Here is a 25537-nt window from a genome sequence, read left to right as displayed (position 1 = left end):
GGAGACAAGCACCCAGGGCTATTTAAAAATAAATAAAGAAATAAAAAGTATCCTTTTTGGGAAAAAAATACTTTTAATCAGAATTGAATATTCTTAATCTTTGGGTAAATGGGCTTAGTTTTCTATAGGCAACTTTTTTCCTGAGACAGAGCAACCTTCTGATAATTTTACAATAGGCCATTTTTGTGTCTAACATGTATTAAATGAGGTTCCTTACAAACTGTCTGACAATATTGTTTAATGATGAATAAAAACATTTGCATTTTATGTAAGAAGAAGAAAATCGGCATAACCTTCTCTTCTGTCTCTGAGAAAAATGAGAGACCACTATGGTAACAGCACACACTCCATCTTATTCTTGGACTGATCGAGCCCACTGGAAGAACCCTTGCCCATTCTGCAGTGTATTCGTTCAACACTAGCTCTGGAAGGTGTAAAATGCTTCCACACAGAACGCTCCTCTGTCCTTGATGGCCTACAGTGTAAAGGAGCCAGAAGTAAATGAAGCCCTCATTCTAATACCAAAGAAAGCCAGAAATCCAGGACTGGAAGTCAGAAAAAAAAAAAACAAAACAAAATTCTTGGCTACTCTTGACCCTTATCCCAATCTCATCATCCACACTGTGATCATGTGCCTCTTAAGGACTCAGGAAAGAGAGTGCTGAAGAAAGGGAAGCCTTGAGAAGAATGTGTTCTTCTAAAAAGTGGGAAGTAACAATAACAATTTGTAGTATCCCTCCCTCCTCCATGCCCGGCCCTGGAATGAACCCAGACAGGAAGCAACGCTTGCCCTCTTCCCAACCAAAACAGCCCTACATAGGAATAAGGAGCAAGACAGACAAGGCAAGCAAAGAAGTGGGTAAGCCCTAAGATGTAGCAGCAATGGGCCAGCCATTGGCTGGGCTTCCACATGTGCCCTCTACGCTGCTTGTTAACTGTGGGCTCTGTTAACTGCTCAAGGGGGTGCTGTTTTGCTGAGGGAAGAAATAGTTGCAAAAAGAATTATTGTAGGCTGGGGAATTGAGGTATTACTGCTTTGCAGAATTTCGTGTGCCAATTTCCTTGAAGCAGTTGTTGTCTTCATCAACAACTTCATCACAACAGTGACCTTTGGAAAAATAGCTGTGTGATTTCAAAAGTCTCTCTATAGTCTTTGTTCTTTTTTAAAATTTTTATTTAGAAAAAATAAATGTTCCTTGCAGAGCAGGGCTAACTCATAGGCATGCATCCAGAATTGGCCCAGTCTTTGTTCTTTGTGCACTTTTTCAGTTGGGACTGTCTCTGGAGTTTTTGTGCCTAAACTTCCTCTAAGCTGCAAGGTCAACATGGCAAATGTGGAGCTATTTCACTCTAATTTTCCAGCTTCCTTTTGGACTTCAACGGAAAGGAGGTCCAAAGACAGCAAAAAGTGGCAATAGAGACGAGACACATTTAAAATTGATTTTTCCCTCTGCTTCCTGATTCCTAGGAACAAGGACAAGGTTAAATTCTCCACAACTCAAACCAAATTAGAAGCTCCCTGTTGGATGACCAAGTTCTCTCTGAAAGTTTGTTGGTGACCACAGTTTATTCCCTGAAACTGACTTGGCCACTAATTCACTCTGTTCTCTTAGGTGAGTAGTTTTGTCTTTCATTAAATCGGAGGTGGTACACCCATCTAGCATTAAGATCACCTCTTTCTGATTTAAAAACCATTGTCCTGGAGCTATACTGCCAAGGTCCAAATTCCAGCTCCGGGCCATTTTTACAGCTGTAAAACAGTGGACTGGCCAGATCGTCTCTCTATGCCTCTCTTTCCTCATCTGTGAAATGCACCTCATAAACTTATTCTGAGGATTAAAATCAGACACTGCGTGTGAAGCTTTTTACAGTCTGGAACGTGGTAAGAACTCACTACACGTCCAATTTCTACTTCTCACAGGATGGTAATCCTTCAAATAGATCATTCCTACAGTCTCATCCAGGCTCAAATTCCTCCTGGACGTTGCAAAACAAGCACATTTTCTCTCCATCCACCAAAGTATTAAATGGAAGTTCCAACTTCCACTAATTAAAATAGAGATGATGTCATTCAGAAAGCAGAACTGCATTCCTCTTGCCCAAATGTTCTTACATCTGGTCCTAATCATCTTCTTCTCATTTTTGGATTGGAAAAATAGAATGCCATGTCCATAGGTTGTCCTTTAGAAATTTAAGGGGTGATTGTGAATGAAATGGTGTGAAGCTGGCAAATTTGCTTCAAGTTTCTGATGTCAGGAATGGAGCACAGGAAAGCTGAACATCTAAACAGGGTTTACCCAGTCCTCAGTGTGTTTTCTTTCAGAGCCCAGCCATACAACACTACAAGTAACCACATAGCTGCTATTGATGGTGAATTCTTACTCCTTCTCCATAGAAGACATTTCTGGATCATTGTAAAGGCAGCTAGTTCTGAGTGCAAGGAAAAAATAGGAAGCAGTCAGTATTTCCCCTCTGTCACCACTGTGAAAGCACAACAGATCTGAGGCATTTGAAACTGTTTAATGTGGTCCCATTACTAATACTGAACCGATCCATACCTGAACAGATGAGGAGATTAAGCTGTAACCCTTACCATCGGTTTTGAAATACAAGTGATTGCCCATGATATAAAAACACAAAGCAAAGATTAAAAACTCCAAATACCTCCAGTGGTCTCTTCTGTCCTCATTTTTCCCTGCCTTTTCAATTCATCTTATTCAGGGGACATATTAAAAAATTGTGTTGGTACCCCAAATAATAAAATACTTTACACACAGAGGAAAATCCCTCTCAAGCGGCCTCATTTTATTCACCCATGAACACAGTTAATTTTCAGTTTTCACGAGAATGAGGAGTTCCCAATACACTGAAAGAAAAAATGTCAACGTCAGCTCTCCTCGTTGTTGTTACAGAAATAACAGGACACTTACCAATCCAGACAGCTGAGCTGTGTCCAGGTGATACAAATGGATCCTACCATTTACCTCAACTGAGTATGCTCAGAAAACAAATGTAACCTTATAAAATAATAAATAAAAGTGTTTTATGGAATTTATGTTTTTTTGGTGTAATATTAGCTGTTTTTGATATTTCATACTGGTGTGATTTCTCTGTTAGCAAATTTCAAATTTGCTTTCTATTAACTCTTGATGAATACTCATTACACCTTAACTTTTATACCCCTCCCATATATTTTATTTTTTCGAGACAGAGTCTTGCTCTGTCACCTAGGCTGAAGTGCAGTGGTGCTATCTCAGCTCACTGTAACCTCTGCCTCCCAGATTCAAGCGATTCTCCTGCCTCAGCCACCCAAGTAGCTGGGACTACAGCTGCAGGCCTCCATGCCCGGCTAATTTTCATATTTTTGGTAGGGGTAGGGTTTTGCCATGTTGCCCCAGGCTGGTCTCAAACTCCTGAACTCAAGCGATCCCCCTGCCTTGGCCTCCCAAAGTGCTGGGATTACAGGCGTGAGCCACTGTGCCCGGCCTCCCATAAATATTTTATTATTGACAAACAAACACTATTTAAAGAGCTTCTATGATCCTTTTTAAGTGCAGCTGTCCTTTTTGTAACATAATTTCACAAGCTAATTTATCTGTTTGCACATAAGAGGATCCATGATGAAGGTCAGGTGTTTGGTTGAAAACGACAGGAGGCTATCTCCCCAGGTGAGATAGCAACCTTCCTTCCTCACTCCCTACCCTTCTTGCTGGTGGTCTGATATTTTCATAGGGAATATTTGGCAATCCCAGTGAGCAAAGACAGTCAAGTAAGTGTTGACAGTGTGCTAAAAAAAAAAAAAAAAAAGCAAAGCTGGAATGGAATCAAGAAAGGGCAATCTTCCAAACTCAGCTTTTCTGCTTTTTAATTTCAAGTAATCCTCCCAAGGAAAACAGCAATTTGCAAACCCTTTAATATTGTCACTCCAAAGGCAACACAAGGATGCTTCCCAATTTTCGAAATAAGAATGGTTCTATGTATACTATTTATCCTTCAGAAGTATAATATTTTCTTTCCTGTATAGAGGTAAGGTTTTAAAGAAAAGATAAGGCAGGCTGAGCAAATCACCTTCTGAAATCAATTAGAGTTGGGGTGCAGTTTGAGTGGGGTGTGTGTGTGTGTGTGTGTGTGTGAGGGGAGAGGGAGAATGTTGGGAAACACTAGTGGGCGTAAAGCAAAACAGTGGACAGATAGGTTTTGTTGCCTGACCAAGTGTACGTTTGCCTTTGGTTAGACCCAGCCAGCAGCTTTCTGAACAAGTCATGTGGAAAGTCAGGCACATCAGTCAACAGGAAGAACCTGGGTATATCTGGCTTCTAGCACTAGATCTGCAGTGATCACGTTTATCATAGAGTCTCTCCTAGAATTCAGGGGCTACTTCAGAGGCTAAAAGGTAGTTGAAAAAATGTTGCTGGTAGCCGAGATGGTGGGATTGTAAGGCATTCCAATCACCGGGGTCAACAGAGGAGAATTCTTTCTCTGTGCACATTTTCAAATGTGCAAATATATTTCAATTTCTCATACATGTGATGTTACCATCAAAAAGGTAGGATCAAAAGATCCTAGAGGGAGGATTCTTCAGGCAGATGGCTTACCTGCTGAATCCAAAGCAAGAGCATACACTTCTAAAACAAATTTGATTATTTTTATTTGGCCCTTGACTTTTAAGCAGTGGTTCTCAACGCTGGGTCCTGAGACCAGCAGCAGCAGCAGCATCACTGGGAACTTGTTAGAAATGCAGACTTTTTTTCCTTGAGACAGGGTCTCACTCTGTTGCCCAGGCTGGAGTGTACTGGTAAGATCAATTAACTCACTGCAACCTTGAATTCCAGGGCTCAGTGGATCCTCCCACCTCAGCCTCCCATGTAGCTGTGACTGCAGGCACATATCACTATACCTGGCTAATTAAAAAAATTTTGTTTGTGGAGATGGGGTCCTGCTATGTTGCCCAGGCTGGTCTCTAACTCCTGGCCTCAAGCAATCCTCCCCTCTCAGCCTCCCAAAGTCCTGGGGTTACAGGGACGAGCAACCTCACCTGGCAGAAGTGCAGCTTTTTAGGCTCCACTCTAGAGCTGATGAATCAGAAACTTTGGGAGTGAGACACGGAATTTTCTGTTTTACCATGTGCTCCAGGTCATTGTAATGCACAATAAAGTTTGGGAACCCACTGCTCAACAGCAATGAACTGACTCTGATGCAAATTCATTAATTTATGCAGCATAAATTTACTGAGCATCTACTATGTACTAGGCATGAGCATAGTGCTTCCGTTAGGAGGGAGATCAAAATGTCTCAGGACCATCTGAGCTATTTAAACACGTCGGGAGAGGGTTGGTAGGGGTAAGGAAGAGAACAAAATAGTGGATGTGAGAGAAAAAAGAGAAAGCTACAAAACTATCCGAAAACAATAATCATTTGACTGTGGCAGCTAAGCAGAAATAGTATAAATATAGAGGGAAAAAACATCTATTAAAAGAAGCAAGATTTCATGGTAATAATGAAAGAAACATGACAATATGACTTTATGATAGGTTTGTCTGAAAAATCATTGATGTTCTCTCCCCCCATCTTTTGTCTTGAAAATAGCACTTTAATTTCATAAATATGTTATCATCCTGAAAAAATAAATCTGAAAGAAAAACTCACAGAGAGTTCTCACTCTAGGAAATCTCATGACACAAAGCAGTTTGAGTGCAGATAAATGCTAAAGGAATGTTACACCAACACTCAGTTCCTTGATAACTAATATTTTCCTTACTTAACAACTTCTTATTTGTAACAGTTGGGATCAAGACTAAGAAGGTTTTTTTAGAATAAAAAAATTACACAGTTTTGAGTTTCTTTAGTCTAACTGGGTGTCAGTTATCTTGAAAGAAAATGAGAAGATCAGAATATTATAAGAGTAAACTCCACTAATGCTAAACTTTCTAAAGCAAAAACCTATCCTTTAATTTTTTAACACAAAAGATTGGCACACTACAAGCAAATAATCATATAGGTTACTTACAATAAAAATGTACCATAGGGGAAAAATGTCTAAATTGATTGTTTTAATGAGGAATTGACATTTACAACTATGAAGAAAATGTCTATTAGATATTATTTATTCAGAATTTATAGCTGTTGGGACATTGTCCAGGCCTTCTGCTTTTGCAATGTCTATTAAAATGGGAGCTGGTTATAAAAATGAACAGTGTAAGCAACATTTAAAATGGGGAAGAAAATGTACTTAATACAGCAAACTTTTCAAATAGTATTTGGTTATATCTAACATGTATTATCAGAAAATGTCTTTGTAACTTGGAAATGAGAAAAGAGAATAACTGGATTTTTTTTTTTTTTTTTTTTTTTTGAGATGGAGTCTCACTCTGTCCCCAGGCTGGAGTGCAGTGGCATGATCTCGGCTCACTGCAACCTCCACCTCCCGGGTTCAAGCGATTCTCCTGCCTCAGCCTCCTGAGTAGCTGGGACTACAGGTGCGTGCCACCACGCCCAGCTAATTTTTGTATTTTTAGTAGAGACAGGGTTTCACCATGTTGGCCAGGATGGTCTCGATCTGCTGACCTCGTGATCCGCTCACCTCAGCCTCCCAAAGTGCTGGGATTACAGGGGGCTGACTTTCTATTGGTTGGGCTATTTTACAACTCAATAGGGGCAGAGGTTAACTTGTAGTTTTTGTCCAGCAGAGATGCAAATAATTTCTGTCCAGTGGAAAAGACAACCTCAATATTACAGTTTATTGCCCTGTTGTTTATTAACCAGTTTTGTATCTAACCCAACAATCTTATCCAAATACTCTTCTGTAAATTATCTATAGATATCTAGCTGCTCAAATGTTCTTTGAACTGGCTTTAACACCTTAGTGGTTCCTGCATTAAATAATTAGTTGAATAAAATCATTGGCATGTGTTCATTTTATATTTGCATGAGAGTTATAATTTTGCCTTTTTGAGAATCATACTTCAACAATAAAAATAGCTCAGAGGATGTTAGTTAAGCAATATTTCCAAAGTCATTAAGTAAGGTGTTGTTGTTTTAATTCATAGAAGGCCATGAAATTGATTCTACAAAAATCTTCCAAATTTCGATGTGCTATTATTCCTCCCTATTGGTATGAATTAGTGAGGTTCTGTTGCCTGAAAACCTAATGATCATCTTGATGTCACACTATACGTCGCGGTGCCTGTGATGTGCTCTTCTGTTGTGGTGCCTAGAATTGCGTGTATATTAAAAAACAACAACTATAGTGACAAATGCATTCCTCAGTATAACCAAGATCATGGGGAAAAATAGACAGTAGTAAGAATAATAGAGATTACATCTATCATCAGAGAAATAGAATTTCTAAAGTGCATTATTATCAGGAAGCAGGAATAAAACACCAGGCATGCAGATTTTCCCAATTCAGTTCTGAAATGCAAGCCAACATCACGCCAGCCACTAAATGAAAACCAAGTCTTACTTAGCTGCTTCTGAAGCTTCCCTCAGTTCTTCATCCAGTCTGCAGGAGCAAAAATTATTGGTGCGGAAAAGAAACAAAAAAGAAGCAAGCAGAGCATGAGACACTCAGCAAAGCAGAGCCAAACAAAAGTGGTGCATATGTGCTTTTCAAAACTGTCTTCTGGAGTCCTGAGACGCACTCCTTCCATTAAATATGCTGTCATTTCCTCCCATTCAGTGTTTATGTACATTTACTTTGCCAATTCCTTCATACACGGTAGGTGTAAGTTGCAAAGGGATCAGAAACATGCTGGCTGAATAGAGCTGAAAGCATCCACGTCAGTCTGGTGGGTACAGTTCAAATGAGCTTGCAGCCTGGGCCAAGTCAGGGATGTATCTGGTTTAGTAGGTTTCAGTTGCAAATCAGGTTGACCTCAACAGCTTTACACACAGGACAAAGACTGGAAATGGCATACAAAAGACTGATACAGTGACCTCTCGCTCTGGTAGCTTGTTGAGGTCACCCACAAGTAAGACACTGATGTACACACACAGGATCCAGCGTGAATAGGAGATCAGGAGATTTTACCTCACACTTCTCTTATAAGATCTCTCTTCATCGTACCTTACGAAATAAAAAACGAGTGCCATAAGGAAAATGAGCAGATGGAAAAAACGACAAGTAAATGATTTAAACGACAGTCAAATCATGAGAGAAAACGCCTATCCAGATACAGTCATGCACTAGGTAACGTCATTTGGGTCAGCGATGGACCACCTATATGGTAGTGGTTCCATAAATTAGAATACCATAATTTGACAGTATCTTATCTATGTTTAGGTACACGAATACTTACCACTGTGTTACAGCTGCCTGCAGTATTCAGTACAGTAACACGCTGTGCAGGTGTGGAGCCTAGGAGCAACAGGTTATAGCAGATAGCCTGGGTGGTGTAGGGGGCTCTGCCACGTAGGTTTGTATAAGTTCACTCTATGATATCTGCACAATGATGAAAGCATCTAAAGACGCACATCTCGGAACATGTCTCTGTCATTAGGTGATGTCTGACGGTAATAATAAAATTGGCATTTGGGAGACATCTTATTTTCATTAGATAACAATCAATGTTTATAATTGATAAATATATGCAGTCAATCCTCATTATTTGCAGATTCTATATTTGTAAATTTGCCTATTTACTAACATGTATTTATAACCACGAAATCAATACAAGGTACTTTTTGGGTCACTTGTGGACATGTGCAGAGTGCTGAAAAATCTGAGTTGCCCAATGTTCATGTTGCCACCTGGCAATGTGTGATCCTCTGTCTTCTTGTTTCATACTGTAAACAACTGTCCTTTCCACAACCTATTTAGTGCTTTTTTTTTTTTCTCATTTTTGTATTTTTCCTTGGTGATTTTGCTGTTCAAATTGGCTTCCAAGCATAGTGCTGAAATACTGTCTAGTATTCCCAAGTGCAGGAAGGCTGTGATGTGCCTTATGAAGAAAATATGTGTGTTAGATAAGCTTCGTTTATGCACAAGTTACAATACTGTTGGGTGTATTTTTTCTTGGTGATTTTGCTGTTCAAATTGGCTTCCAAGCATAGTGCTGAAATACTGTCTAGTATTCCTAAGTGCAGGAAGGCTGTGATGTGCCTTATGAAGAAAATATGTGTGTTAGATAAGCTTCGTTTATGCACAAGTTACAATACTGTTGGCCATGAGTTCAATGTTCTAAATCAACAATGTATACTAAGTAAGGTTCATTTAAACAGAAACACACATAAAACAAGTTTATATATTGATTGAATGAATGACTGATTGATTGATGAAAACATTGTGACCAGGGGCTTGCAGGAACCAAACACCCTGTATTTTCCCTTGGAACACGATTTCAGTTTTCCCTAAGTAAGTGTTTGCAGTGACTTTATAGAACATAAGTGCCACAAATAATGAGAATCAACTGTGATCAATGATTATAAATTTGGTTCTAGGTTGAGCAAGTTTTTCTTTCATTTAAGCCCTTTGATGACAGGCGCCATCTCAGCTGAGTACTGGTCTTGGGAGTGGCTGAGATTAGATCCTTTGAATGTTATTCAGTGATAAAAAGGAGCCATGGCTTGTATCCATTTGAAATTTGCATAACATTAAATTGGGGCAATGAATGTCAGTAACAGAAATGGCAGAAAGGACATCCCAAGGAGATAATTACAGAAAACAGAACACGCGGACATGTGGGCAGCATGTGAATGGTGGTACATTTCTTCCTCCAGAAAAAAATTTTTCCAAATAGAACCCTTCCTGAAGCAACTTCTCCCAAATGGAGCCCTTGAAAACTGATGTGTGCAGATGAATAAAAAATGTCCTGGCTATACTTAACTTCTCACTTGAACTTTGCCCTATGACAGACAGTCTCTAAAAGCAACAAGCGTAACGATAAATAAGATTCTGGATTGCAAACTCTGTGCTGGGAGGCTTTGAAAGTGCTTTGTGTACCGTTTGCATTCAACCCTCAGGACCATTCCAGGAAGTGCAACTTACTTTCTTACTTTACAGATGCTGAAGCTGAGACTCAGAATATTTTAATTAATTAATCATTTTAATAGATGACTTGAAGTCTCAGAGACATTGAGAGGTTGGAGGGAAGGTTCAAATCTAAGTCTCTAAAGCTCATTCACTTTTCATTCTATTGCCTCTGCGACACCATGGAAGGGTTACTGTGTTTACTTGGAAAGTGGTCAATGCTCAATTCCACTAGAAGGGAGAATGTCCTTGTCATCTTATCGAATGTGAGTACTCTCATACTACTACTTCTTCCTTTTTTTTTTTTTTTTTTTTCTTTTTGGAGACAGGGTCTCACTCTGTCACCCAGGCTTGAGGGCAGTCGTGCGATCTTGGCTCACTGCAATTTCCGCCTCCCAGGCTCAAGCAATCCTCCTACTTTAATCTCCTGAGTAGCTAGGACTACAGGTGCATGCTACCACACCCGGCTAATTTCTGTGTTTTTTTTTTCATAGAGACAGGGTCTCACCATGTTGCCCAGGCTGGTCTTGAACTCCTGAACTCAAGCTATCCACCCTCCTCAGACTCCCAAAGTACTAAGATTACAGGTGTGAGGCATCCCTCCCTGCCTCCATACTTTTTAAATTTAAAGAGTAGAAGTGGGTTTTGAAAATGGGGTACACCTTTTAGAGGCAGCAGCCCAGAGCTATGAGGTGTGCTGGTTGTGGAAACGCTATGAAGCTAATGAGGGTTGAAGCCATCATTAGGATCTTATGAACACTCCGTTTGATTCAGTGAGCCAACTGACCACTGGAAGCCCAGTCAGTATCCTGTGTTCATGCCCGATACTGCTTATGTAGGAAAACCAAATGCATCTACTTCTGAGCTTTGAATTTTGAAGGATACTCTAAGGGAGGTAAAGGAATCTCCTAGAAAAGAACATGGGAATTTTGGTGCCAGGCTGACTTGAATTTGAATTCCAGTTCCATCTCTTCCTGGTTCCTACTTACGCTATGCCTAAGTAACTTCTTACTAAGTTATCTCCCCTGCATCTGTAACACAGGGGTTTACTATGGGAGTCAAATAAATGATATAAATAGAGTACTGCTATGCTTGGCATATCATAGACACACATTACATGAGAATTCTTTCCTTCCAATTTCTAGGCTGGGTCTTTTTAATTAATTAACTTCTTTTTTAAAGTGAGAGGACTCTTTTGGAATCCCAAATGAGAGGTACATTTTGCCATCCATTTTATGGAGGAAGATGAATGACACTTGTCTGTTTTCTTTGAGCTAATGGTTAAATCCCTCTCCACTCAAATGAAATGAAAAGAGCTAATGATTCAGATACAGTGGACAAAAAAAAAAAAAACAAAACAAACAAACAAAAAAAAACATGACACACAGAAAACAACCGTTCTTTGCAACAATGTACCAGATACAAGTGTTCATTCTCCCATATCCCTGTTTTACAATCCCAGCTCCAAGTATTTATTTTGTTAAATTTTATCCTAATTTTTGTAGCATCATCCTGAGAGCTTCAGTACCCATGCAGGATGACGACGCTGATACTGCGTTACCCTCTACTGAGCAAGAAAACCATTCCTCACCGCCTCACCCACCACTGGGCAAATGCCCTCTACTTAATCAGGACAAACAAAAAAGGTTTAGAAGAAACAGAGAGCGATTCCTTTCTATTTTCCTAGGGTTATGCAGATAAATGACTTTGTATAAGACAATAAAGAAATCCAAGCTATACTAAGACCATCTTGTGTCTGTGCAGAGTGGGAGACACAAGAAACTGATATACTGTTAACCAGTAGAGACAGTATACCAGTTAACCAGTGTAGCTGTTACTTTTTCCAAAGTGGTAGTAAAGTTCAAGGTAAAAATGAACAATAATCAAATAACCCCAGGAAAATATTATGTGAAAGAGGATCTGAAAGAACACAACAATTATCTACAGATTATAGGAAAAAATTATATTTATTGGAGGATATTTAATATTGTTTTAAAAATAAGATAATGCCATTTCCCCTCTGTTCCAGAACTGACCTCTTTACCAACCCACTTCTCCAAACATACACTTTTTTTTTTTTTTTGGATACAAGGTCTCACTCCCATTGCCCAGGCTGGAGTACAGTGGCACTATCACGGCTCACTGCAGCCTTGACTTCCCAGGCTCCGGTGATCATCCTATCTCAGCCTCCTGAATAGCTGGACTACAGGCAAATGCCACCATGCCTGGCTAATTTTTGTATTTTTAGTAGGAACGGGGTTTTGCTATGTTGTCCAGGCTGATGGCAAACTCCTGGGCTCAACTGATTCTTCCACTTGGCCTCCCAGAGTGCTAGGATTACAGGTATGAGCCACCACACCCAGCCTCAAACTAGTACTATTTCTTAAATCTCTGAAACCGTCAGGACTTACTTGATGATGCTCTCTGGAATGTGGATGCAATCCATTGGGATCAGCCCACTGAGTTCTGATAAGCTATTGACATATTTAATTTTACTGCTGAATTTTGAACTAAAAAAAGAAAAAGAAAAAATATGTATCATTAGTCACTACCTTATCCATCCCAAGACTATTGCCTTTTTTTGAAAATCCTGATACACTTAACATCTTGCCTCAGCACTCTCACTAAGAAAAGAGGCTAACATTATTTGATGAGTTACAATGTACCAGACACTGTTTTGTTGGTGGTGGTGGTGGTGTTTTGTTTTGTTTTTTAAATTTATTTTTTAAATTGCCATGTAAAAATGTTTAACACGATGTTTTGAAATATGTATACATTGTGGAATGGCTAAACTGAGCTAATTAACATATGTATTACTTCACATGCTTTTTTTTGATACTGAAAATCTCCTCACTTAGCAATTTTCTAGGATGCAACACATTGTTATTAGCTATGGTCACCATATTGTTCAATAGGGCTCTGGAACGTATGCCTCCTAACCAAAATTTTGTGGTCTTTGACCAACATCTCCTCACTCCCAACCCCTAGCTTCTGGTAACGACCATTCCACTCTCTACTTCTGTAAGCTCAACTTTTTTAGATGCTACATATAAGTGAGATCGTGCAGTATTTGGCCAAATGCTGTTTTAAGTGGTTTACACATATGAATGCATGTATTTCTTATTACAGCCTAGTGAGGTAGACACTATTATCATCCACTTTTCAAAGATAAGGAAACAGACACGGAGCAGTTAAGTGTTTGCCCAAAGTCTCACCATTAGTAAATGGCAGAGCCTGTACTAATCTGGGCAGTCTGACTTTGGCATTCACACTCTTGGCCATACATTGTGCGGCCTCCCAGTGTTTCCTGCTACTCTGAATAATCACTGCTGTATGACTCGTTTGTCTCTGTTTACTTGTTTGTTTGTAACAAACAAAAATCTTATCATTAGTTCTTTCAGAATCTACCAAGTTTGATGATACTAAAAAAACATATGTAAACTCACTTTTTAAAACTTTGTTTTATTTTTTAAAATGTTGTCGTTTTTAAAGTTTTAGGTTGAACATTTATTCTAGATGAACCAACATTCAAATATATGTTCCAATAATTGGATTTAAATTACTAACAGCTTTCATCTAAATGTGTTCGTTTTAGATATGTGTAAATGCACAGAGAACAACTTGGAAGGATACCAATGAAACTGATAAAGGAGTTTGCCTCTGGGGAAGGGGATTAGGAAGAGGAATTGGTAATTGTTAAAGGAAGAACTTGGTCTTATCTGTAATGATAGGATGCATTTCTCAAGAGTGCATTTTCTTATTACTTGTGCAATGGCAAACTAATTTAAAAAGTGTATCATTCCACTTGAAAGAGAACTTGATCAAGGGTCTAATGTTCTTGAATGGTTTCAAATGAAAAGGTCTCTGTAGTCTACTGGGATCTTGCTGAGCTGTGCACCATCCGTACTGCCTTGTGTTCAACTACTGTGCATTCTAGTAAGAAGCTTTTTTGAGGTGTTTCCTCTATCCATCTATCTTTAACACTTTACTTCCAATTTTGGCCCTGGGTCCAAGAGACCTGTGAACAACCATCCTCTCCATACAGTAGCTTCTGTTCCTCCTGATAGGTCTTGGGTCAACACACATTACCGGTGATATGCTATAGTAAGCCTTTTTCTTCCTGTGGAGTTGTTGAGCAAAATAAGGTTTTGATAAAAGACTGAGTGGGTGACTGAGAGGGAGAAGAAGTCATGCAAATGGAAAACCTCCAGCTCCAATGTTAATATTCACTGGAATTTTACAGTTCTCTGAACATGCCATGTTCTCTCTTTATTGATGTATTTATATCTGGCGTTTTGTCTACCTGTTTCCTCAACCTGGATTGCTCTTCTCCCTAATTTCAGCTGGCCAATCCTACTAGTCCTTCAAAACTCACCTCGAGGGAAGGCCTCCTTCTGCAAAGCCTCTCTTGAAGCAGATAATCAGCTTTCGCTCTCTACCAGGTATACCCCCAAACTCACCCTCACCTTGAGTCATCACCTCCTCAAAGTACAATTGTATGCTGTATTGTAACTGTTCACTTGTCTGCCCATGTCTGCTTAAGGCTTTGTGCTCCTTAAGGACAGCAATTGAGCCTTGTTATTTCCCAATCCAGTGCTTGGCACAGACAAATTACTCATTTTTTTCCCCCAACTTTTATTTTAGTTTCAGGGGTACATGTGCAGGTTTTTAGTAGGGTAAACTGCATGTCACAGTGGTTTGATGTACAGATTATTTTGTCACCTAGTTAATGAGCATAGTAGCTGACAGGTAGTTTTTTGATCCTCACTCTCCTCCACCCTCCACCCCCTAGTAGTCCCTGGTGTCTGGAGTGTACTAAATGTACAGTTCCCACTTATAAGTGAGAACATGCGGTATTTGGTTTTCTTAGGATAACTCATGATAATGACCTCCAGCTCCATCCATGTTTTTGCATAGGAAGTGATTTAGTTCTTTTTCATGGCTGCTATATAGTGTATATGTTCTGCATTTGTTTTATCCAATCCATTGTTAATGGGCATCGAGGTTGATTCCATGTCTTTGCTATCGTGAATAGTGCTGTGATGAACACACATGTGCATGTGTCTTTATGGTAGAATGATTTATATTCCTTTGGGTATTTACCCAGTAATGGGACTGGCAGGTCGAACGGTAGTTCTGTTTCAAGTTCTTTGAGAAATCTCCAAACTGCCAATAACTCATTGTTTAAAATGAACTTGCCATATACCTCTATCATAAATGCTACCCTTTAGTAGAGAAAAGACCTATCATACATCTTAGTGGTCTCTTTTTTCAGATCTACAAGTTGCTAACACTGAAGTAAATGGATTCAAAGGAGGATCTTTAGAGGGGTTCCTACATGATGAAACTGTAGAATACAATTATTCAGTACTTGATGTAGGTTTTCTTTAGAATTGGGCAGACAATTGGTTTCAAAGACTGAGCCTATCATTTATAGGCTGTGTCACCCTAGACCTGAGGTTGGTAAATGATAGCTCGTGGCTGAAGTCAGCTTGCTGTTAGTTTTTTATTATTTTTTTAGAGGCTAGGACTCACTCTGTCATCCAGGCTGGAGTGCAGTGGCATGATCATAGCTCACTACAGCCTTGAACTCCTGGGCTCAGGTGATCCTCTTGTCTCCGCCCCTGGAGTAGCTAGGACTATAGGCACATGCTACCGTGCCTAGCTAAATTTAAAAAAAAAAAAAAATTTCCAGAGACAGGGTCTCCCTATGTTGCCCAGGCTGATCTTGAACTCCTTGCCTCAAGCAATCCTCTTGCTTCAGCTTGCTGAGTAGCTAGAATTACAGGCATAAGCCTGTCTGTTTTTTATAGCCCCTGAGTGAAGAATGATTTCTATGTTTTTTTAAGTAGTTAAAAAATGTAAAAATAAAAATATTTTATGATGTTGGCTGGGTGCAGTGGCTCACACCTGTAATCCCAGCACTTTGGGATGCCGAGGCAGGCAGATCACTTGAGGTCAGGAGTTCAAGACCACCCTGGCCAACGTGGTAAAACCCCGTCTCTACTAAAAATACAAAAATTAGCCAGGTGTGGTGGTGCATGCCTGTATTCCCAGCTACTTGGGAGGCGACGGCAGGAGAGTTACTTGACCCAGGAGGTGGAGGCTGCAGTGAGCCAAGATCATGCCACTGCACTCTAGCCTGGGCAACAGAATGAGACTCCCTCTCAACAAAAAGAGAATATTTTACGACGTAAAAATCATAGGAAATTCAATTTCGGTTTTCATAAATGAAGTTTCATCAGAGGCCAGGCATGGTGGCTCATGCCTGTAACCCCAGCACTTTGGGAGGCCAAGGTGGGCAGATCACCTGATCTCAGGAGTTCAAGACCAGCCTGGGAAACACGGCAAACCCTGTCTCTGCCAAAAACACAAAAACTTAGCCAAGTGTGGTGGTACATATCTGTGGTCCCAGCTACTTGGGAGGCTTAGGTGGGAGAATCGCTTGAGCACGGGGAGGCAGAGGTTGCAGTGAGCCAAGATCGCACCACAGCACTCCAGCCTGGGCAACAGACTGAGACTGCCTCAAAAAAAAAGTTTCATCAGAACACGGCCACTTACTTGTTTGCATGTTTCCTATGGCTGCTTTTACTCTATAATGGCAGAGTTGAGCAGTTGTGACTGAAACCATAGGGCCAGTGAAACCTAAACTATTTACTAGTTGAATCTTTATAAACAATGTTTGCTGGTTCCTGCTTTAGACAATTTATGTGACCTCCCTGAACCTCAGCAGTTTTTCCTATACAATGGAAACAGTAAACAGGATCTGCTTCAGGCTGGGCGTGGTGGCTCATGCCTGTAATTTCAGCACTTTGGGCCAAGGCAGGCATATTGCTTGAGCCTAGGAGTTTGAGATCAGCTTGGACAACACAATGAGACCCCGTCTCTACAAAAAAATAAAAAAATTTAGCTGAGTGTGGTGGCATACACCTATAGTCCCAGCTACTCGGGAGGCTGAGGTGGGAGGATTGCTTAATCCCAGGAGTCTGAGGCTGCAATGAGCCATGATCGTGCCACTGCACTCCAGCCTGGGTGACTGAAGGAGATCGTGTCTCAAAACAAAAAACAAACAAAAAAGTATCTACTTCGGAGGACTGTCATTAGGTTAAATGAGGTAATGCAAATAGGCACTCAATAAATTAAGCCATTATTAGTCATAATTTACCACAACACTATTGCTATAATTTCATTATTACTGTTGTTATTATCTTGAAACTCCCTTCCATAAGTAGTGTTGAATTATAATAATTTTTAATATCCTTACAGTAACAAATGTTTTCTTATTGTTAAACCACATTTGGCTTAAGGCTTTCTCTGTAGTTTGAGTTCCTAGGTAGCTAACTACAACCTAACATAGTATGTAAATAAAATTCCAACCTAACTTAACGAGTATATTTTTGCAAAGACTAGCTGAGTCTCAGGCAATCAAAGCAGCTGAGCTTCAGCAATCACAGGTTGCCAAATGATCAGACCATGACCATATAAGGCAAATGCTTCATCATACTGTACCCAAATAAGATAACTGCTGAGCTGTACCCGATCAAGCTATTTCTATACGTCATCTTGCTTTTCTCTGGACAAATACTGTCTGCCCACTTTGCTGGGTGGAGCTCTCTGAACCTCTCCTGGTTCTAAGTGATGCTGGGTTCATAAATCATTTTTTGCTGTAATAAACTGATTGATTTGTCTAAGGTTTATCTTTTAACATTACTTAAGAAAAAACCTTTGTTTTATAAGTGCTGAATTATTAAGCAAACTTGGATGAATCATAATTACTGATTATACCCATTAAACTTTCTACCCATTACACTTTTTGAAAGCTTACCAGCATACATTGATTCCTACTCCCTAGTTAAAGCATTTCCTGAAATTAATTAAAATAAGTGGCTCTTTGTATACCTTAAATAGGTCTAAATTTTTTTGTTTGTTTGTTTTTTGGAGGCACAGTCTCACTCTGTTGTCCACGCTAGAGTGCAGTGGTGTGATCTTGCCTCACTGCAACCTCCACCTCCCAGATTCAAGCGATTCTCCTGCCTCAGCCTTCCTAGTAGCTGGGACTACAGGCGCGCCACCACCATGCCTGGCTAAGTTTTTGTGTTTTTAGTAGAGATGGGGTTTCACATGTTGGCCAGGCTGGTCTCAAACTCCTGACCTCAAGTGATCTGCCCACCGAGGCCTCCCAAAGTGCTGGGATTACAGGTGTGGGCTACCCTGCTCAGCTGGTCATTATATATATATATATATATTTTTTTTTGAGACGGAGTCTTGCTCTGTCACCCAGGCTGGAGCGCAGTGGCCGGATCTCAGCTCACTGCAAGCTCCGCCTCCCGGGTTCACGCCATTCTCCTGCCTCAGCCTCCCGAGTAGCTGGGACTACAGGCGCCTGCCACCTCGCCCGGCTAAGTTTTTGTATTTTTAGTAGAGACGGGGTTTCACTGTGTTAGCCAGGATGGTCTCGATCTCCTGACCTCGTGATCCGCCCGTCTCGGCCTCCCAAAGTGCTGGGATTACAGGCTTGAGCCACCGCGCCCGGCCGGTCATAATATTTTTAAAAGCAATTTAACATAGTATGGTAAACAGAGGGAAACTAGGGTGAATCTTGCTACTCAGTTGAAGATTAATTGAAATTTTTCTATCTTAAAGTTATTAATGAATTTCTTCTAAAAATTCTGATAACTTTGTGTCTTCAGTGGTTTCTTCTTGTGTATAATGAAGATAGTAACAGTATATCATGTGATTGTTTAGATTCAGTTTACCATTTTAACAATTCTTGATTTTCAGGTACATTTTTCAGCATTAGCAATTGGAAGTGGGGAATAAGAATAATAAATAAATATAAGTAAATACTGAACAAGAAAGGTTGAGTCTGGAAGCTAAAGTAAAATCTATGCACACACAAAAAAGATTTTAAAGTTTTTTTTTTTCCCCAGAAGCAAAGTTATCAGAAGTTTTAAAAGAAATTCATTAATAACTTTAAAATAGGAAAATTTCAATTAATCTAATCTGTATCCTGATGGTGGGCAAGATTTTATTCTGTTTTTAAAGCTGTCTAGAAAATAATACTATTCCTTTCATTTAACTATTTGAAGTCTTACTATATTAAGAACCATATCTGGCCGGGCGCGGTGGCTCAAGCCTGTAATCCCAGCACTTTGGGAGGCCGAGACGGGCGGATCACGAGGTCAGGAGATCGAGACCATCCTGGCTAACACGGTGAAACCCCGTCTCTACTAAAAAAAATGCAAAAAACTAGCCGGGCGAGGTGGCGAGCGCCTGTAGTCCCAGCTCCTCGGGAGGCTGAGGCAGGAGAATGGCGTAAACCCAGGAGGCGGAGCTTGCAGTGAGCTGAGATCCGGCCACCGCACTCCAGCCAAAAAAAAAAAGAACCATATCTTACTTTATTTTGCATCACCAAGATGTAAGGTTATACAGAACCTAACATAAAATAAGTGACAAATAAATATTCACTGAATTGAAACCAAGACTCCTCATGGGTGATCAAAACACAGCTCTCAAAATGGCTGCCCAGACGCTATATAACTTTGGTAGTTATACAAACATTGCATAGGTCTGTTCAGAAGAAATGGCACAGTTGAGACATGATATGGCTTCTGTTTCTGCCTTGACTCATCTTTATTTTCCATCGTCATATTACTCTACCTTTCTATTCTTTACATAATAACATATCACTTTAAATGTATTATCTATTCCCCTTTCTAATGTGGTATGAAAATCCCACCACTTCATCTTCCATGTTTATAGCAAGCAATTTAGAGGTCATGTTTTATAATGATCTGGGGGAAATATTCATAATGAAAGCATTTTCTCTCTTAATTAGGGATGCTTGATGAATAGTCCAAAGCACCTTTCTAGGAAAGACAGAGACAAATATATTTCCCTGGGTACTCTTAGTTTATGAATTCTTGTTTTTAGGATAATAAGCACATATTTTTAAAAAACTACTAGTAGTACTTTTATTTTATGACAATATTAACTATACCTTATAAAAGGTCGTGTCACAGCAAGGATTGTTCTGATGAACCAAGATGGATGAACAATGATGAATGATTTCAAATTCTTCCTCAACCTATTTTGAAAAAAGAAAAAATACATTACTCTTAACCCATTTTCAGTGGGAATTAAAGCATAAAACATATTCCTAAATAAGAATATATATAATTTAAGTCTGGCGTGGTGGCTCATGCCTGTAATTCCAGCACTTTGGGAGGCCGAGGCAGGCGGATCACCTGAGGTCAGGAGTTCGAGATCAGCCTGGCCAACATGTTGAAACCCCATCTCTACTAAAAATAAAGATAAAAAAATTAGCTGGGTGTGATGGTGCCCGCCTGTAAGTTCTTGCTACTCAGCGGGCTTAGGAGAATCACTTGAACCCGGAAGTCGGAGGTTGGCATGATCTTGCACTCCAGCCTAGGTGACACTAGTGAGACTCCAACAACAACAACAGAAATGTGTGTGTGTGTATATATATATATATATATATATATATATATATATATATATATATATATATATATAATTTTAGGGAGCTCTATGCAAGTTACTATTGCCTGGTAGGAAGATATAGAATGGCCATGATTAATTACGAGAAGCTTTTTGAGATGTAATTTGAAACTTGTTTGATTCAAACCTCATTTTCTCATAGAAATAAATGTAAAATAGAATGGTTATGTTCTTAGAGTGCATGAATCTATAACCCACATGGTGTGTTTTTGTTTATTCTCGCCAGCATTACCTTTACTATTTTGAAAGTAATACATGCTTAATAGCAACTTAGACAATTTATTTGATCTTATTGAGACTTGGTTTCTTCTTGTGTATAATGAAGATAATAACAGTACACCATGTGGTTGTTTAGCCTTCAGTTTACCAAAATCAAAATAGTGATTAAATAACAGAGCGCACATACCGTCTGTCAATCATCTGGTAGCATTTCTTCATCCAGCCTAGCCCTGGCATCTTCCGTCTTGGGGTTGCACCATTCAAGTACACAATCATATAGTCTTCAGCTACCATCAACTCTAAAGTACTTATTACATATCTGATCACAGGAAGGAAAAGGAATGTTTTCAGTTCCCACATAAAATATTTCATCCTATTGACACCATAATTACATAACATTAAAAGTACAGGGTGTATGCAATTTAAGAATGGTTGTGCATATTACCTCTTTACCTTGGGGAGAATACAGTCACCTAAGAGTATTCCTCTGAGAGTATTACTCATTTATCGGTATGCTATCTTTTAAATGTAGGTACACTAGAAAAATGTATGGGTTAGAAAGAATCCTGACTTTCAAAACTGTCAACAATGGTATCAAATACTAAGGGTAACTCAGGTTAAATAAGGGCAGATATTAATGAAGTCAGGTTATAGTCAGTCTTAGCTGACTAAGAACATGTTATGAAGGAACAAAAATAATACTTTGCCCAAAGGAAATATTACAGAATTTTAAAATGCAAGCAAAATTCTGTTCATTTTGTTTTCAGTCTAGTCTACCCGCAAAAGAACTCCTTTAAAGGTTTTAGCCCCTTGAGCAACATTCCTTGACAGAAACCTTACTGATGTTTCATTGAAGGCTTAGAATATTCTACATCATCTATTTTCTTTAATTAAAGATGATCGATCTGCCATTACATGCCACAGACATTAACTCAAAGCACTTTGTCACAAGTATCACTCACAGGAAAAGATTTTCCATGACATAGTGGTAATCCGCCCGACCGCTGTCTGGCAGAAAACAGGCGGCAAACACAATGATGGCATTTAGACCGTCCCCATAGTATCCTGGGGGACAAACAAAAAGACATTTGTAACCAATTGAAAGCTCTTAACAAGGTAATATCTGACCTAATGGATAAATCTGAAGCCTTGGCGAGTGTGTCTTTGTGGGTATATTAGCAGCATGAAATGGGGCTTATGTTGACTATAGGTCTGTAGGTATATACACATACAGTTATCTTTCAGTGGTTAACATCTATGTTTTATAGAGTGTTAAATATGTAGCGCAATTAGATTTGCATATGTAGGCTATTCATATATTACGGATGATTATATGTGTTGTACATAGTTGTGAAGAGGGTGTGTAAATATTCAACATAACAAAAAATGAGAGGGGGCAAGACTGACATGAATGTCTGATTTATATAATACTAAAATGTAAGTACTTATACAGTACTTCTTTCTTCTGATGGCTAAGAAAGAGATTCTGTTTGATCCTCTTTAGTTCTTTTTAGTTTTAGACACTGCTTAATTTAAAGGGAGAATTTAGCCACTGAAGTGCAATATAATCTCTCATTCACACACTCCAGTGACCAAATACTAGCGAGTAGACAAGTAAAACACCTTTATTTTGATTTCAAGGCCTGCAGTGCCCCTGGGATCAACAGACAGTGCAAGAACCCCTGAGAAGTTCTAGCCAGGCCTTGTTCTGTGCAATATTTTACTGCCATGTAATCACCAGTGGGTATATAGAGTTTTGAAAAAACTGACACATTGGGCTCTGGGAGGACTAGACCAGGCTTAAGGGTATGTCCTGTCCTCCTACTTAAAGCTTGGAGGAAATCTCTGTTTAATGATTCTACAGTCCAGAGCTACATGACACAACAAACCCATAACTGGGTATATTTTTGGGCATATCTTCCCCCATCTTTTTTGCACTAGAGTCACACTCTCTTTGTAGAGAATATCTTACTAAACTGCTTTTCAAGAGTAACTAACTCCATCCAGATCTATATACAGCCAGGCTGGGTACTGTGGCTCACGCCTCTAATCCCAGCATTTTGGGAGGCTGAGGTAGGCAGATCACTTGAGGCCAGGAGTTCGAGACCAGCCTGGACAGCACGGTGAAACCTCGTCCCCACTAAAAATACAAAAATTAGCCAGATGTGGTGGCGCACACCTGTAATCCTAGCTATTTGGGAGGCTGAGGCAGGAGAATTGCTTAAGCCCGGCAGGTGGAGGTTGCAGTGAGCCAAGACTGCGCCACTGCCCTCCAGCCTAGGTGACAGAGTGAGATTCTGTCTCAAAAAAACAACAAAAAAACTATATACAGCCAATATTTTACTGCCACGTAATCACTCAGTGAGTATTTAGAGTTCTGAGAAACTTACACGTTGAGTTCTGTTAAGGGGCTAGGTTCTGAATTCTACGAAGAGGAAGAAAACTTCCTCTCATAAGAGGAGGAAAACCACAGATGGGTCTGGCTAAATTATATTTGAGTCGTACAAAATTCTGTACTTTTGGGAAATCTTGAGAACTGCTTCCTGGTAACATGGGACTGAGGAGTATAAGTGCTACTTACAGGAGGTACTGAGAAAACAGCAGGTGGGAAATGTGGAACGTGTGGCCATTGAAACTCCAGGGGCCAAGGAACATGTAGATACATCTCAGGACACCATTCCCCATCTTTTGAAAGCTCTGGCATAATTTTGGAATTGCCCTGTCTTTTAAGCAAGCTTTACATTCCCACAATTTCTTTGAAACTCACAGCAGGTGTCAGTCAGAAACCCACATGTAACTATATAGAATGTCATGTGTCTTTCACACTTAAAAAGGGAAGCAATGTGTGAATTTTTATTTTTCAGTATCCCTGTCTAAACGATTGCAATTGATGTCATATAGTTCTGGACTATAGAATCATTAAAGGGATTTTCTTCAAGCTTTGAGGAGGAGGACAGGACATATGCTTCAGCCTGGCCCAGTCCTCCCAGAACGCAACGTGTTAGTTTTTTCAGAACTCTAAATACTCGCTGGTGATTACATGGCAGTAAAGTAATGGCTGTATATAGATTTGGATGGAGTTAATTAACTCTTGAAAAAGCAGTTTAATAAGATGTTTTCTACAAAGAGAGTGTGACTCTACTGCAAAAAAAGATGGGGGAAGAGACCAATACTAACTAAAAATATACCCAATTATGGGTTTGTGAGTATTACTAATTTGAGGTAGTTGTATACAGTATTTATACTACAAGTGATGATATGGTATTGTTGAACACAGTATTTACACTACAGATCTTAGAAGGTGCTACCTATGTAAGTATTCAACTGATGCAACACACATTTGTGAGAGAGTAATGTAGTAGCTTCTCTCTGGATTTTTTTGCTTTAGTTCCATCTTTCCAATATGCAGGTATTTATCAACTACTTTTTAGAATGCAATATGAAGGAAAATGGCAGGAGGAGACATATCTTAATACAAAAATTGCTTGTTACCACAATTTCATTTCTGAAGATGCATAACTAAATAGAAATTCACAAAGGATATGGTGGCTTAGCTATACTAATCCTCACACTGCACAGACAAGCAATTCATCCTCAGCATGATGAAAAGACAGAAGTTCATTAAAAGAGACAATAGACATAATGAATCCAACTTAAAAGCAAGTAAGAAAGCATCCTTTCAAAAGCATCTTTCTAAATGTAGCAATTTGGCTCTAGAGTGTTACAGTAATTTCAAGATCATGACTGCTCAGTTACTTGGATTTCTTTCTTTATTTCCATGAACTTCTAAGAAATTTTTTTTGAAAGGGAAAGACTGAGGTTTATAAACAGTACTTCAGACGTCATTTTAAATGGCAGTTCCACTCACTGTGTAAATGCTATCTGCCCTTGGAATGCTGCAGCATCATGTTCATCCAAGTTTATTTAACTAAAGGAATACTATGGGATCAACTTACTACTTCATGATCGCTGTCTAAGTAAGAAATGTCTCAATATAAAAAGTACAGAAATTTATAAAGGAAAATGAAAATTTATAAATGAAAATTTGTTCTTTTGGGTAGAAGATCTTTAAGAAGGGAAGAAGAGGCAAAAAGAGAAGGAAGAAAGTAGAAGGAGAGGGGATAACTGAAGGAGGGAAATAAAAGAAAAAGATTTCCACATGAAACTTTTCCTCCAAAATCAAGAGCCAGTGCCATTGGCAGGCTTGGGAGATATTTCAGATAATACTGTAATTTTTCTATAGCTGCTTCCTGCTAAAAAAATTTAAATTTAAATTTAAAAAATCAGATAATACTATCATTGCAGGCAAAGTACAATAACTAGAATGCATAGGATCATTCACTTTTTGCCCCTCCCAGATACCTTGAAGGGGTCAGCTAACCCCTCAATTTCTATTCTCAGATATGCAACTTACTCAAGTAAAATTTCCTGTTGGCAACAGCATAATTCATTTGAAGTCTGTTTTTTAAAACATTTCTTTCATTAGACTCTCTTCTCAAGAAAGGTGAGGTGAATTCAGGGTGTATGTGCTGGGTGGGGTGCATGAGCAACCCCCCAGGAGTCTCCTGAGACCCTCTGAAGCAAGGGCGCAAACCTTACCTGAGTGACACAGACAGGCATGAAAGGGATGTAACACAAGTTTGCTGGCCAGCAAATGGAATGGAGACAGAAGGAAAGATGTCACAGTCGCAACCAAAACATACACACACACACACCAGCCAGCAACTCTTCTCCTCATTCTTTTCAGGGTCATTTGTCCAGCAAGACTGCAGAGAAGGTTACCTGAATCTCCTATAATGAAATAAGAGAAGTAAAAAAAAAAAAAAGAAT

The 25537-nt window shown here is 39.4% G+C and overlaps 2 protein-coding genes and 1 long non-coding RNA gene across 17 annotated transcripts in view; 2 read left to right on the top strand and 1 right to left on the bottom strand.

Annotated features, from left to right (window-relative positions):
* The window catches only part of LOC105498705 (prune homolog 2 with BCH domain), a 290345-nt gene that overhangs the window by 2453 nt on the left and 262355 nt on the right, over positions 1 to 25537 (bottom strand). For 2 of the 12 annotated variants that reach the window (XM_071077641.1, XM_071077640.1), the window contains exons 13-20: positions 25307 to 25498; positions 21670 to 21772; positions 20895 to 21026; positions 19968 to 20054; positions 12379 to 12477; positions 8030 to 8065; positions 7463 to 7501; positions 2383 to 2430 (exon numbers count right to left, since the gene is read on the bottom strand). In XM_071077641.1, the coding sequence (XP_070933742.1) occupies positions 2383 to 2430; positions 7463 to 7501; positions 8030 to 8065; positions 12379 to 12477; positions 19968 to 20054; positions 20895 to 21026; positions 21670 to 21772; positions 25307 to 25498 (736 nt within the window). Of the gene's footprint in view, positions 1 to 2378; positions 2431 to 7462; positions 7502 to 8029; positions 8066 to 12378; positions 12478 to 19967; positions 20055 to 20894; positions 21027 to 21669; positions 21773 to 25306; positions 25499 to 25537 lie in introns of those variants that run through there. The other 10 variants (XM_071077650.1, XM_071077651.1, XM_071077643.1 and 7 more) reach the window with 9 other exon arrangements.
* LOC139355326 (uncharacterized) overlaps positions 1 to 25537 on the top strand; it is a 72202-nt gene that overhangs the window by 28754 nt on the left and 17911 nt on the right. For 2 of the 3 annotated variants that reach the window (XR_011612432.1, XR_011612431.1), the window contains one exon: positions 1469 to 3812. The exons of the other annotated variant lie outside the window; for it this stretch is intronic. The gene's annotated coding sequence lies outside the window, so the exon portion shown is untranslated. Of the gene's footprint in view, positions 1 to 1468; positions 3813 to 25537 lie in introns of those variants that run through there. 3 annotated transcript variants of the gene reach the window in all.
* LOC105498707 (uncharacterized) overlaps positions 1525 to 25537 on the top strand; it is a 38365-nt gene continuing 14352 nt past the window's right edge. For both annotated transcript variants that reach the window (XR_011612433.1, XR_011612434.1), the window contains exon 1: positions 1525 to 1613. This is a non-coding gene — a long non-coding RNA (uncharacterized lncRNA). The remainder of the gene's footprint in view (positions 1614 to 25537) is intronic.

This window comes from Macaca nemestrina, chromosome 14 (assembly GCF_043159975.1).
Source record: "Macaca nemestrina isolate mMacNem1 chromosome 14, mMacNem.hap1, whole genome shotgun sequence".
Lineage (NCBI taxonomy): Eukaryota > Metazoa > Chordata > Mammalia > Primates > Cercopithecidae > Macaca > Macaca nemestrina.
Note: the sequence above shows the minus strand (reverse complement) of the source record. Positions and strands in the feature narration are given on the sequence as shown.